The sequence below is a fragment of the Bison bison genome, unplaced genomic scaffold, assembly GCF_000754665.1.
Source record: "Bison bison bison isolate TAMUID 2011002044 unplaced genomic scaffold, Bison_UMD1.0 scf7180017864527, whole genome shotgun sequence".
Classification (NCBI taxonomy): Eukaryota; Metazoa; Chordata; class Mammalia; order Artiodactyla; family Bovidae; genus Bison; species Bison bison.
This window is the reverse complement of record NW_011495078.1, coordinates 2147205-2159242: the sequence shown is the minus strand read 5'-3', so window position 1 is coordinate 2159242 and position 12038 is coordinate 2147205. Positions and strand designations below refer to the sequence as shown.

Genomic DNA, 12038 nt, shown 5'->3' with positions numbered 1-12038 from the left:
AGTCCAAACGGGAGCGGGCCTACAACAGGTAGTGGCGGGCCTGCTGGACCCAGGCGGCCGCAAGCCGCGTATTTATTGCGTCGCCACCGGGCGGGCGGGCGCAGGGACGCACCTGTGGACGGAGGAGGAGCTGCCCTCGCTCGGGCGCCGGGCGTCTCTGCTGTCCCGGTGGTGCACCCACCACCCACGGTGGTGCACGTGCTGTCCCACGTGTAAGAGGAAAGTGGTCTGTGGATCAGCGTTTGAGAAACTGCAAATATAGGTTTGAATGAAACACCCAAGTCAGTCTCTGATTTTTTTGTTGTTGGGGGTTGGGGCGTCTTGGCAGCAACCTCACGCATTAGATGTGGGAAGAAAAGAGTCCATCTCGCCACTGTTCTATTTGAATAAAAATGTGACTACTTCATGAACACATTGTTTTAAAAAAATTAGCCAAGTTGCTAAAAACACGGCCTGTGGCCAGTTTGTTTCTCACTGTAATAGTGTGTATCCATGGAACAATTCAATAGACAAGTTTTAACACTTGAAAATTGTTTTTTGAAAACACCAAATGGTTAATTTTACCAGACAAACATTTTATATCCTGGCCCATCCGGCCATTTTTAAATGACTGCGTACGTTTGCTCCTGAACCAAACCGGAGAGGTCCAGCTTCAGAGCACGCTTTTGCTATGGCAGATCCCAGGGTAGCTGTCTCTAACTTACAGAAGTGGTACCGATGAGGTTTGCAGGGGGACCTGGCACTTCCTGTGTTGTAATCAGAAGTGCAGCCAGATGCCAGCACATGCAGGAGCCCGCTGCAGACGTGGCGTCAGGAGGCACATGCGACGTGGCCAGTTGTTCACCTGCCAGTATATTTAATCTTGACATAAGTACGTGTTACATTTTTGTCTTAAAAACGTGTGCACCAGCAGTATAGACAAAGCCTTAAGAAAATTTTGTATTATTGTTCTCACTTAATCAAGTAGAAGTTACCCTAATTGCCAGGAAAATAATAAGTGTTAAAATAGGAGTGTATGTTTAGACCAGGAGTTGGGAAATGACTGCCCACAGACCAAATGCCGCCCACCACCTGCTCTTGTATGGTGTGTGAGCCAAGGATGATCTTCAGATTGTTAAATGGGTTAAAAAAGTCAACATAAGGAAACTATTTCATGACATATGAAAATTATATGACATTCACGTGTTAGTGTCCAGAAATAAAGTTTATGGGCACAGCCAGGCTCATTTGCTAACACGTGTGTGGCCGCGTTTGTCCAGCGTCAGAGTCGAGCGGTTCAGGACCCACACAGCTGAATTCGTTTCTTTTCTGGCCCCATCAAAGCTGACGTTGGATATAGACTGACAGCCAGCGCGATCATCAGCGTCCTTCACTGCCCACGTACTGCGTGGTCAGTGGGACTTTGAGCTCTGAGTGATAACGTGGTTCCCTTTAACCCCGCGTGGCCGAGGGTCGTTTCTCTCTAGGGTCTGCTGGCTCTGAAGGCGCCACAGGGGAGATTGGGCCCCTGGGGCGTCTGGGGCCGCCTGTAGCAGATGTTCACTACACATGAAACCATGAGTCTGTTTTCTGACTGTTACCTTCATCTGGTAAACAGTTAATGAGAACTTTTTTTGTGCCCGACGTAATTCCCTAATTTTGACAGTGAATTGCTAGTACGGAGCACTGTTTGGTAAAGACACGGGCGTTGTAACTGATCATACATTAGAACGTGAACTTTTTGCATGTCAATGTCTACAAATAGGTATTTGCTTTCCAGCAAAACTCTTAAACATTTAAGAATCTTAAGTGTTTAAGTTTGATAAGCTTTACCTAGACAAATGGGCTTCCCCAGTGGCTCAGTGGTAAAGATTCTCCTGTCAATGCAGGAGACACAGGAGACGTGGGTTCGATCCCTGGGTCAGGAAGATCTCGAGGAGGAAATGGCAACCCACTCCAGTATTCTTGCCTAGGAAATCTCATGGACAGAGGAGCCTGGCAGGCTACAGTCCATGGGGCTGCAAAAAGTCGGACACGACCTAGCGAATGAGCACGCACGCGTGCATGTAGACAAATATAAAATAGGAAGGTTGCTAGATACAAATAAGTGAAATAATAACAATCCAATGGCAAGAAAAGCGGTTTAAACAAATCTGTGCTTATATAAATTATTATTTAAAACAATTCTATCTGTTGGTTTTCTACTTTAGTTATAGCTGATAATGGAAGTTGCATATTGAATAGCATATCTGCTAATACGGGATTTCTTCCCATTTTTTCAGGTTCAGTGTAGACGGCTCTCCTGGAAAGACACACCCAGGGCCACACCTGGGAGTGTTTGAGCCCCATCTTTCCCCCTTAGGGCTTGTCGTTTTCCAGTCACTAAGATTGTGCCTGACTCTGTAACCCCATGGACTGCAGCACACCAGGCTTCCCCATCCTTCACTGTCTTCTGGAGTTGTCTTAAACTCATGTCTGTTGAATCAGTGATGCCATCCAACCACCTCATCCCCTGTCACCCTCTTCTGCCTTCAATCTTGCCCAGCATTAGGGTCTTTTCCAGTGAGCTGGCTTTTTGCATCAGGTGGCCAAAGTATTGGAACTTCAACTTCAGCGTCAGTCCTTCCAGTGAGTATTCAGGCTTGATTTCCTTTAGGGCTTAGGTCTTGAATAAATTGCCTAAATCTAGATCCATGGTTCTTCCCTGTTAAAATACAGCTCACCCTCGAACAACACTGGTTTGACCCGCGTGGGCCCACTTACACGTGGGTTCTTTTCGGAGGGAAATACTCCAGCAGCGCATGACGGACGTGCAGTTGTTGAGTCTGTGGACTCAGCCCTGGATACGGGGGTGGGGACCTGACTCAGGTATACTCGGGTTTCCCACTGACGGGACTCAGCACCCCTAGCTCCGGGTATTCAGGGCTCAGCCATATGTTTCTCATGGGATGGTTCTGAGAACGAGCTGCGGTGAGTAGGACGCTGGCCTCAGGGTAATCTGACGCTGGGGCTTCTGCTCGTGCCTTAATGAAGTTTCCCGTAAGGACCAACGGCTAGCCGTGTTTTCTTCTTAGAAAGTAGAATGTCACAGAGGCAGAGGCATCGGACTTCGCTTTTAAATCACTTTGGTTAATTCCAGTGGACACTGGGTAAAAAGTCACAGGTAAGTACTTCTTTCCGGTCCAGCTCTCACATCCATACATGACTACTGGACAAACCATAGCTTTGACTATACAGACCTTTGTCAGCAAACTAATGTCTCTGATTTCTAATACGCTGTCTAGATCTGAACTCCAGGAGACGGTGAAGGACAGGGAAACCTGGCGTACTGCAGTTCATGGGGTGGCAAAGAGTCGGACACGACTTAGCAATAGAACAACAAGTGCTTAGAACATCAAGATTTAGGCTTTAGGTCATGATAAAGGTCCAGGGAACCCTAGGGGAGCACTGGAAGTGGGCCTGAATTCTTCCTATAGAGGTTAGTGAAGCTACCTGGTGGAGAACAGTTGCTTTTATTTACTTGCTTTTTTTTTTAATCTGAAAATTTTTGCTGAGGTACAGTTGATATAACGTGTTAATGATGTCTCGGGTGTACCTCACAGTGATTTGATATTTGTGTATATTGCAAAACGATCACTGCTGCGTCTAGCTGACGTCTGTCACCATGCAGTTACAAAATCTTTTTAATCTTGTAATCAGGACTTTGAAGATTTATTTTCTTAACTTTCAGATGTGCAGTACGGCACAGTTAGCTGCAGGCGCCGGGCCTTACCGTGTATCCCGTGACTTATCTCTACCTGCAAGTTTGTACTTTTAGACCCTCCTCACCCGTTTCATGTGTCACCCCGCCACCTCTGCTAACCCCCAGTTGCTTTTGTTTAATAGCCAAGTCATTACGATGCAGACGTTTCCGTTAGAACCTACTTGATTATCTTTGTGTTAAACTTAACCCGCTGCACAGCACGTGGATGGCGCTAATGGTAAAGAGCCCGCTGGCCAGTGCAGGAGATGGAAGAGACACAGGTTCAATCCCTGTGTTGGGAAGGTTCCCTGGAGGAGAGCATGGCAGCCCACCCCGGTGTTCTTGCCTGGAGAATCCCGTGGACCGAGGAGCCTGGGTGGGCCAAAGTCCATGGAGTCGCAAAGGGTCGGACAGGACTGAAGCGACTTAGCGCACATGCATCACAGCACGTGGAACTCTGCTCAGTGTCCGTGGAAACCTGGATGGGAGGGGATCTGGGGGGAGAATGGATATGTGCATGTATGTGGCTGGATCCCTTCGCTGTTCTCCTGAAACTATCACAACGCCGTTACTCGGCTAATGCAAAGGACGCCCAGCACAAAACAGGACAAGGCAACTTGGCCCATTCAGTTAGTCACCGAACACTGGGCAGCCACCCCACGGTGTTTCTGGGCGAGGGGCTCGGAGGAGGGTGCGCCCGGGGTCCTGCGAAGGAACGCCGCAGCGACAGGCCCCTCGGGCCGCCCTCCAGCGACCTGGGCGTGAAGGTGGCTCGGTGGCCGCAGCCATCCACGGGTGCGCTTGCTGAAGTAACAAAGCGTTTACCAAAGCAAAACCCACTGTTTTCACTATTTTTTATTTATTTTTTTACTGTATGCTTATTTTAGAAAGAATAGGCATTTGCGTGAAATTTCCTTTCGCATCTCGTGTCCATATCGTGTTCCAGGCCACGTGTATTAAGGTACTGAACCTTTCAGGAAGCAAGTTGCGAACATTCTGTCTTTGCACGTTTGAAGACAACGTGCCCCTGCCAAAGGCCTGGTTTTTCTCCATGGTCCTGTCGGAGGTGATTTATGACTCAGCGGTTGCTGGCACACATGCAACGAGGCTTATGGAAATGCCCTGTCGCCCTCCCTTGCAACCTTCGACCCATTCTGCTTTCTGTCTTGGTCCCAGGTGGTCTCAGGCAGTTTGGGGGCCATACTTCTGGGTTCGTTTAATCCAGAGAAATTGCTAGTCAGTTGAGGCTTTTCTCTCATCTCCCTCCTTGGCTCAGGAAAAAGGTGTGTCGAGACTCAAAATAGCCTCTGGGTTTGGTGGATTTTTTCTTTGGCCATACCATGTGGCATTCGGGATCTTAATTCCCCCACCAGGGTTTGAACCTGAGCCCCCGGAGTGGAAGCAGTGAGTATTAACCACGGGACCACCAGGGAATCCCACTTCCGGGAGTTTTTAATGAGGGTTTTTGTTTCAGAATATTTATATGTTGTTTTCTTCACAAACTAAACACGAGTTTGCTGTGTCCCCTCCTCCCTCCAAAAAGGATGACAATGAATGCATCATTTTCCTAGAAGGAAGAAAAGCCTTAGATCTCTCTTCTGTCCCTGCCTCAAATTCATTGTATCATCTGACTTCATTCAAAAAACAGGGTTGATAACTTTCTCACTTTAAAAACCCTACTTGAAGTCACTGCAAATGGAGTAACAGGTTAAATCTTGATTTGCACAATTTAATACTTGGTTCAACCTGAGTCTTCTGTTAAACAAGACAGTGTTTGTTTAGGCAGGTCCACTCGAGATAGAGTGAGTCAGCGTTGCTGACAAATGAATGGCCTCCGTGGACTGCCTGCCATGCGCCGCTGGAGGTGGGTGTTAAGTGTTTGTCTGCTTAGACCTTCACAAGGACCCTGCCTGGAAGGTGTCCCTGCTGCAGATGAGGGTGCCAGCCCCGGGTGAGGCCTGATTCTCGGAGGCCCCCGTCCCCCCGCGGGCTGCAGAGCCTGAGTCGTCTTCCCTCCATCCCCATCCTGGTGGGACCCGCGGTCAGGACCTGACGCTGCTGCTGCCGCCGCCTCGATCTCACTTCTGTCCTTCAAAACCAAGAGGACGGAAGCAGGCAGAAGGAACGTGTCCAGGACCCCAACTGGAACAGGAGCCCAGGGCGCGGGCAGTCAGCCTGGGGTCCTCACTGCCGGGCCTGGGCCTGAAGGAAGGCCCTGCGCTACCACACGCAGCCCCTGCACTGCCTGGCCTCCAGGTGGACAGCTGGCTGGTCACAGCCAGTGCCTGTCCCACCCCATAGTGGGAGCAGAGCTGGACCAGAAAGAAGGCTGAGTGCCGAGGAACTGAAGGTGCTAGAGAAGACTCTTGAGGGTCCCTTAGACTGCAAGGAGCTCAAACCAGTCAGTCCGAAAGGAATTAACCCCGAATATTCATTGGAAGGGCGGATGCTGAAGCTCCAATGCTCTGGCCACCTGAAGGGAACAGCCAACTCACTGGAAAAGACCCTGATGCTGGGAAAGATGGAGGGCAGAAGGAGAAGGGGGCGGCAGAGGACGGGATGGTTGGATGGCATCACTGACTCGATGGACGTGAGTCTGAGCAAGCTCCAGGAGATGGTAAAGGATAGGGAAGCCTGGAGTGCGGCAGTCTACGGGGTTGCAAAGAGTCAGACACGACTGAGCGACCGAACAACAAAAAATCAATTCACCAGAGACAGGGCGCGGTCGTGGACTGAGCTGAGATGTGAGGGGGACGGTTTGGGCCTGCGCTAGCTCACCTCATGCAGTCTGACCTTGGGGCCGTCGCTTCTCCGCCCAGCGTCCTCGGGGACAGCCCGAGGAGGGTGACAGTGTGTCTCCTCCCCTGGCGGGAGGACCGGCCAGCCGGGGGTGTGCAAGCACCTCATAAACGCTCGACTCCATGCAGATCACGATCGGAGGCTTGTTTTTGGTCAGTTGGTTACTCCAGTCGACCGATGTATTCTGAAAACAAATTGAGATCCTTACAGCTGGAGTGAGAGTGAAGTCGCTCAGTCGTGTCCGACTCTTTGTGACCCCATAGACCGTAGCCTACCAGGCTCCTCTGTCCGTGGGATTTTCCAAGCAATAGCACTGGAGTGGATTGCCAGTTCCTTCTCCAGGGGATATTCCAGACCCAGGGATCGAACCCGGGTCTCCCGCATTGTAGACAGACGCTTTACCGTCTGAGCCGCCAGGGAAGCAGTGAAGTGCAGCCTCAGGACAGACTGGCCACGTCCTCTCTCCTCCTGCGTGAGGAGCAGGCCTGCTGCTGCTTCTCTGGAAATCACTGTTCCTCTTTGCAGAACAGAAGAAAGTAGAGAAATAGGGGTTTGTTTCCACCACCTCTCAAGCCCAGTAACCTTCTTGCTGACTCACCTCTTGGTTGAATTTGAGCGTACAGAGATTAGTTCAGCCCCTTCCGTGTGTAGGAGAGGAAATGGAGGCTCAGGTGACAACTTGACTCAGCAAGTCAGCGGCAGAGCTTAGACCAGACTGCGTGCTGTGACTGCAGGCAGCTGGTCCCTGGGCGGCCCGGACTCACCCACAGGGCCGTCAGGGTGTCTCTCTTCACGGGAAGCCATCAGCCTTCAATAAACACATGTTGAATAAATAACGAATCTAAGACCTGACATCAAAAATCAAGACATTTTTCTTCTCTAACTTCTAAATAATAGTCATACCTGAAGTGGAATTTCAGTTGGTTTGTGTGAAGGAAATACTTTTAGGACAAATGTATAAGCCATTAGAAATGCAGAATACTTCTAAATGGTGGATATCTGAGAAATTGAATTTGGTTAGATTTTGATTACCCAAAGGCATTCAATATTTTCTGTTATAAAATTTCATAAGAACAAACATCAATAATTGTTCATAGGGTTTATTGCAATTTCTCCATTTACAAAGATGCTTAGAAACGATTTACTGTCTTCCAAATTTTATTTTGCATGACAAATTGCTTGAGAAATACTTTGATTTCCTCCATGACTGTATTTGAGCATCTTCTGGTTGCAAGTGACAGAAATTGGCTATGTCTTACACAAAGGTGGGAGAGAGAAGGGAGGGCTCGGGAAATCCTGGGACTGGAAGTCGAGGGCAGGCAGCACGGCTTTCTCTCTGCAGCTCAGACACGACGGGAAAGTTGGGCCCTCACGGCATCAGCGATGGCCAACAGGGCAGATGGTGTGCTAGACTCGGAGCCACTGCGAGTCTGGCTTGGATGATCAGGTACTATGTTTAGAGTAAACCTTTCCGTTTTTAAAGTTCTTCTTGCCCTGATAGATGCCATGTTTAAAATGGGTAATTATGCTGCCTCCATGGCAACCACAGCAGATCTGGCTTCGTTCTTTCCCTGATAGTTGGGGCGTGCTCAGCAAATGGAAATGTTCATTTGTATCTTAAAATAAGTGAGAATTAGTTGGTGGTGAGGGTTACCATTATTCTGCGGTCAGTATACATGGTTTTCAAAATATTTTTGGCTCCTTGCCTCATAGATCGGCTCCATAAATATGAAAAATCCCAAGTTGAGTAACAGGGAAATACTCTCAGGGCATGACGATCTGCCTGAAATAACAGTTGAAGGCATGGCAGGCTGAACTTTGGCTCATCATTCAAGGCAAAGACTAGCAGTGAGCATTTCACTTTGCAAACTTTGAAACTTTATTTCTAGAATGAAGAATATTAACAAAAGTAAAAGCTAGCTGAGTCACGCACGGCAGAGGTGAGAGTGGGACTTGTGAGGACAGTCATGGGATAGTTTTAGGGGTGATTCCATATCATGCCTTGAGCTTCCCCAGTGGTTCAGAGGGCAGAGAATCCTCCTGCAACGCAAGAGCCACAGGAGACAGAGTAGATGTGGTTTCGATCCCTGGGTGGGGAAGATCCCCTGGAGAAGGAAATGGCAACCCTCTCCAGTGTTCTTGCCTGGAGAATCCCATGGACAGGAGGAGCCTGGTGGGCTAGAGTCCATGGGGTCACAAAGAATCAGACAACGACTAAGCGACTGAACAACAAAATTCCAGAGAGATTAGCTGTTTCATAGTAAAAAGTCAGTCAATCAATAAAATGACAAGGAAACAAGGTACCAGAACTGAGAATAACAGGCAAAATCCTCAAAAACTTCAGAAATTAGAAATGTCACACAACGATTGTAAAGTAACTGTTTTAAAATGATTTGAAAATAACAGGATCTCAATAATATGATCAAATATTGACATATGAAATCCATAGTAATTATTCAATACGAAATCCTGCCGTTAGCAATAACATGGATGACCTGAGAGAAACTGTTTTTGTTACTGTTGATGTTTGGTTGCTAGGTTGTGTCTGACTCTCTGTGACTCCACAGACTGCAGAAGCACCAGGTTTCCCTGTCCTCCACCATCTCCCAGAGTCTGCTCAGACGCACGTCCGTTGAGTCAGTGATGCCATCCAACCATCTCATCCTCTGTCGTCCCCTTCTCCTCCTGCCTTCAATCTTTCCCAGCATCAGGGTCTTTTTCAATGAGTCAGCTCTTCCCACCTGGTGGCCAGAGTATTGGAGCTTCAGCTTCAGCATCCGCCCTGCCAATGAATATTCAGGACTGGTCTCCTTTAGGATGGACTGGTTGGATCTCCTTGCAGTCCGAGGGACTCTCAAGAGTCTTCTCCAACACCACAGTTCAGAAGCATCAATTTCTTGGCACACAGCCTTCTTTACGGTCCACCGTACATGACTCGTGGCGACTCCCATAACTTTGACCATATGGACCTTTGTTGGCAAAGTGATCTCTGCTTTCTGATATGCTGTCTAGGTTTGTCATAGCTTTTCTTCCAAGGAGCAAGCATCTTATGATTTCATGGCTGCAGTCACCGTCTTCTGTAATTTTGGAGCCCAAGGAAATAAAGTCTGCCACTGTGTGCACTGTTTCCCCATCTACTTGCCATAAAGTGATGGGACAGGATGCCATGATTTTCATTTTATGCATGTTGAGTCTTAAGCCAGTTTTTTTCACTCTCCTTCATCAAGAGTCTCTTTAATTCCTCTTTGCTTTCAGCCTTCAGGGTTGTATCTGCACATCTGATGTTTGGGATATATTAAAACTTTCTCCCCCTGCACAATTCCTCCAGCTTTTTACTGTTTGACCATACTGATCAGAAGCTCTTCATGGCTCCCAGAGATATTTGATTTTTATCATCCACATTTATATTTCTAGGGCTGACCTTCTGCTTTTCCTGCACTTAAAGGGCTTCCCTGGTGGCTCAGAGGCCGAAGAACCTGCCTGCAATGTGGGAGAACTGGGTTCGATCCCTGGATTGGGAAGAACCTCTCGAGAAGGGTACAGCTACCCACTCTAGTGTTCTGGCCTGGAGAATTCTATGGACAGAGGAGCCTGCCTGGCGGGCTACAGTCCATGGGGTCACAAAGAGTCGGACACATCTGAGCAACTTTAAGAAGAGAATGTTGGCCTGACATCCTCAATTGTTCAAAGATTCCAAGTCACCCCGCCGGCCACGAGGGGAGCACCCAGTCTTGGTGGTGGGACAGTCCTCTACCCCAGCATGCCCCAGCATTCCTTTTCCTTCTTTTAATGAACGCCTTTGTTTTTATCTATTGACTGGTTTTTGGCTGCCCTGGGCTGCCGTTGCTGTGCATGGGGCTTTCTCTAATTGTGTTCGGGCTTCTCTCGCTGTGCAGCACAGCTCTAGAGCGCAGGCTCGGTCCCTGCGGCTCACCGGCTTTGTTGCCCAAGGTCACTGGGAATCTTCCCAGACCAGGGATCAAACCTGTGTCCCCTGCACTGGCAGGCGGATTCTTAACCACTGAGCCACCAGGGAAGTCCCCACTCCAGAGTTCTGACACATTGGTAAGGCCAGAAATGCCACTGACTGGCCCCTTTCCTGTGTCAGATATTAGAAAATATTAATAAAATTGTCATCAGAGTCAGACGGCAAATAACCTCATAGGGATAAAAGAGGAGATAAACGAGTAAACCTGTCTGCGTATTTTGCTTCCACAAGACACATGCCCCAGTAATTTCAATAACCGTGTCACTTTAGATTTTTGCTCTAATGTTATCGAACTTCAGTTGTCGTATTTTCCAAAAGTTAGGTTGCACTGCAGACTCAGTGCCAGGAGTTATCACTTCTTCTTAGATTTGCGTGATATCAGTGTGTCTTGTCAGAGCTTAATACAAATGATAATAGTATGCCTACTTTCCAGTGACCTTTCAGATCAGTTATGAGTTACGGCACGGTATGGCATGCTTAGTCACTCAGTCATGTACGACTCTTTGGGACCCCAGGGACTGTAGCCCACCAGGCTCCTCTGTCCACAGGATTTCGCAGGCAAGAATACTGGAGTGGGTTGCCATGTCCTTCTCCAGGGGTCTTCCTGACCCAGGGATCCAGCCTGTCTCTCCCGTGCTGGCAGGCGGGTTCTTCACCATCAGGCCACCAGAAGCCTGTACTTCACACCATGTTGCTGGTTGTTGAGTTGCTCAGTCATGTCGGGCTCTTTGCGACCCCATGGACTGTAGCCTGCCAGGCTCCTCTGTCCATGGGATTCTCCAGGCGAGAATTCTGGAGAGAGTTGCCATTTCCTCCTCCAGGGGATCTTCTGACCCGGGGACTGATCTCCGTCTCCTGTGTCTCCTGCACTGGCAGATGGCCCTTTGCCCCTGAGCCACCCAGGAAGCCTCAGATGCAGGTGAATTCCTCCACCGAGGCTTGCTTTTCCGTCTGCCAGCTCTCTCACAACCTGAAAACCAAGTAAAACTAAAATCCCACCTTGTGGATTTTTCCAGCCACACAACAGTGGAAATTCACAGCACACACACACGCACGTGAAGTCTGGTAAAGCTGGTGTGTTTTCAAAGGCGCCCCCTTCACCCAGGACCAAGGTGGAGAAAGACGGCTCGCCGGGGACGTTCATTCCTCCACAGCAAGTCCCTTCCTCTTTCCTGCTCGAGAGTGGACTCCACCGGTTTTCCCACTGGGGCGGGCGCTGGGCCAGAGGGAGACCTGAGGAAGGTCAGGGAGGTCCCCCAACCCCACTCTGCACGCAGGCCCATGCAGCCTTCCCGGAAGAAGCCACGACCCCAGGCTTCGGCCTGAGGGGAGAACACTTTTGGCAAAAACAGGGATTTCTGCTTTCCTTTAGCTTTGGCCTCTGTGGATTGGTTTTTTTCTTTTTTTCCAATCTCATGCTATCTCCAGAGTGCATTTAAAAAATATTTTATAAACATATTAATCACTTCAATCTGAGGGTGTTCAGGATATCTAGCCTGCCATATTGCTGGGGATAGAAGTCTCTTATCA

At 48.9% G+C, this 12038-nt stretch overlaps 1 protein-coding gene across 1 annotated transcript in view; it reads left to right on the top strand.

The window, feature by feature from the left end:
- Nucleotides 1–12038, top strand: part of ING1 (inhibitor of growth family, member 1) — a gene marked incomplete at its 3' end in the record, with an annotated part of 17439 nt that overhangs the window by 5091 nt on the left and 310 nt on the right. Inside the window, exon 3 of the mRNA XM_010831545.1 lies at nucleotides 6540–6545. Coding sequence (XP_010829847.1) covers nucleotides 6540–6545 — 6 coding nt within the window. The remainder of the gene's footprint in view (nucleotides 1–6539; nucleotides 6546–12038) is intronic.